This window comes from Python bivittatus, unplaced genomic scaffold (assembly GCF_059951505.1).
Source record: "Python bivittatus isolate LINGU-HERP-01145 unplaced genomic scaffold, Pbiv_v1 ctg000310_np1212, whole genome shotgun sequence".
In the NCBI taxonomy this organism is placed as follows: Eukaryota; Metazoa; Chordata; class Lepidosauria; order Squamata; family Pythonidae; genus Python; species Python bivittatus.
The window spans coordinates 6,355,170-6,356,930 of record NW_028277054.1 but is presented as its reverse complement, the minus strand read 5'-3'; the positions used below and the strand labels follow the sequence as shown (position 1 = coordinate 6,356,930).

Genomic DNA, 1,761 nt, shown 5'->3' with positions numbered 1-1,761 from the left:
AGTTTCACTATATACTCGTGAGGAAAAGGAGGAAGCCAGCATTGACAAAAATGGAGAGACCCTCATTTAGCAGGGTTGTGTCCTTTCAGCAATTGTATGCTTACGTTGCACAAAAGTAATGCACTAATTATCTCGTGATTTTCACTTCCCTCCTGTTCTTAAAAAAAAAAACTCTAGTTTTTAGTCCTTCACGTTGTCTCTCTCCCCGCTCCTCCCAGTAGTAGTCTGAGAATGCCCCCTTTTGCCAGAGAAATCCTGAGACCAGCCACGTTTCTCAGACGTTGGCTGCCAGAGGTGCCTCCTCAAAAGCAGTTTTGAAGACCTGCAGCAAGGATCTCCTGACTGCATCCTGGAACTCTTGCCCTACAAAGACATAAAGCAGGGGGTTGATGCAACTGTTGAACATGGCCAGACATTTGGACAGCGGGATGGCCACCAGACGCATGGTCTCTGGCACAAGATCCATCGAGATCCTGGCCAGAGCCAAAGCATGGTAGGGGAGCCAACAGAGGAAGAAGCAGAAGACCACCCTGGTGACTACCAGGAAGGGTTTGCTGGATTTGTTAAGCTTCTTCTTGCGCATGGTCACCACCAGGATTGTGTAGGAGATGGAGATAACCAGTAAGGGAAGAAGGAACTGATAGAGAAAAATACAAATAGTGAGGACCTCAGCTTGCTGCCAGTCCTGAAAGATGTCCAGGTTGTTGCAGGAGCTCCGATTATTATTATCCACAGAGACCTGGGTGAAGAAGTATGAGCTGGGAACGAAGAATGCCAAAGACAGCAGCCAAAGGAATCCACAAGCTGCCCAGGTGAGTCGTGGGGTGCGGTAGTTCTGGCACCAGACAGGGGCCACCACCAGCACACAGCGATCCACACTGATGGAGCTTAGTAACAGCACACCACTGCATACGCTCAGCCCAAACAGGCAATTGGCCACTTTGCAAGCCACAGAGCCAAAAGGCCAGTGCAGGTCAAGAGCCAAGTTGAGTACCGTGACAAGTATGAGGGAGGTGGACGCTAAATCAGCTAAGGCAAGGTTGAAGAACCAGACAGTGTTGGAGGTCCATCGGAGCTTCCACCCAGTGACCCACAGGACTACCCCATTCCCAGTCACACCAGCCAGAAAGATGAAGCTGAAAATCACCCCTGTGATAATCTTTATGATGTCCCGCACAGAGCTTTCCTCCACGAGCACATGGGAGGAGGAGCCATTGGCAGTCGGATTTGTTGACATCTCCCTGTCAAAGAGATAAGAACAAGGCTGAAGATCCATGATTATTGGTCATCCAGACCAGACAATGCAATTTCTTTGCCAGGGACCACATTTTTACTGAAAAGCAAATTATCTCCAAGGGCCACAAAGTTATTGATGATAATGTCCCCACCTTTGTACTACTGAACATTAAAGTTGTACTGCATTTGAAAAATGCGCCTATGCTCATCCCAGCTTCTGAACATCAGGGCTCATGGAGTCTTATCCTGAAGAGCATGAAGTCTAACATTTGACACAAGAACCCTGAAGATTCAGGGCTGGGCAATGCCTCTTCAGTTGCTGAAGCTTTTAATAGCCCCAGCATGGCCTATAATGGGAATGTATTGCATTTATAGCCTGCCTTTCCTTTGGGAATTCAAGTCAGCATATGTGAGGTTCTTGCTTTTATCCCAGCTGTCCCAACCTCTTGAGATATGTTGAGGTGAGAGAGGGTGACTGGTCAATGTTACTGAATCAACTCCGTGGTTCAGTGAAGGCTTGGTTCT

General features: G+C 48.0%; 1 protein-coding gene across 1 annotated transcript; it reads right to left on the bottom strand.

Moving 5' to 3' along the window:
* Window positions 1-274: 274 nt before the first annotated feature.
* On the bottom strand, window positions 275-1,237 carry LOC112542370 (chemerin-like receptor 1). Its single transcript, XM_025175039.1, has one exon. The coding sequence runs from the start codon at window positions 1,235-1,237 to the stop codon at window positions 275-277; it is 963 nt and encodes a 320-aa protein (XP_025030807.1).
* Between the last annotated feature and the right edge of the window lie 524 nt (window positions 1,238-1,761).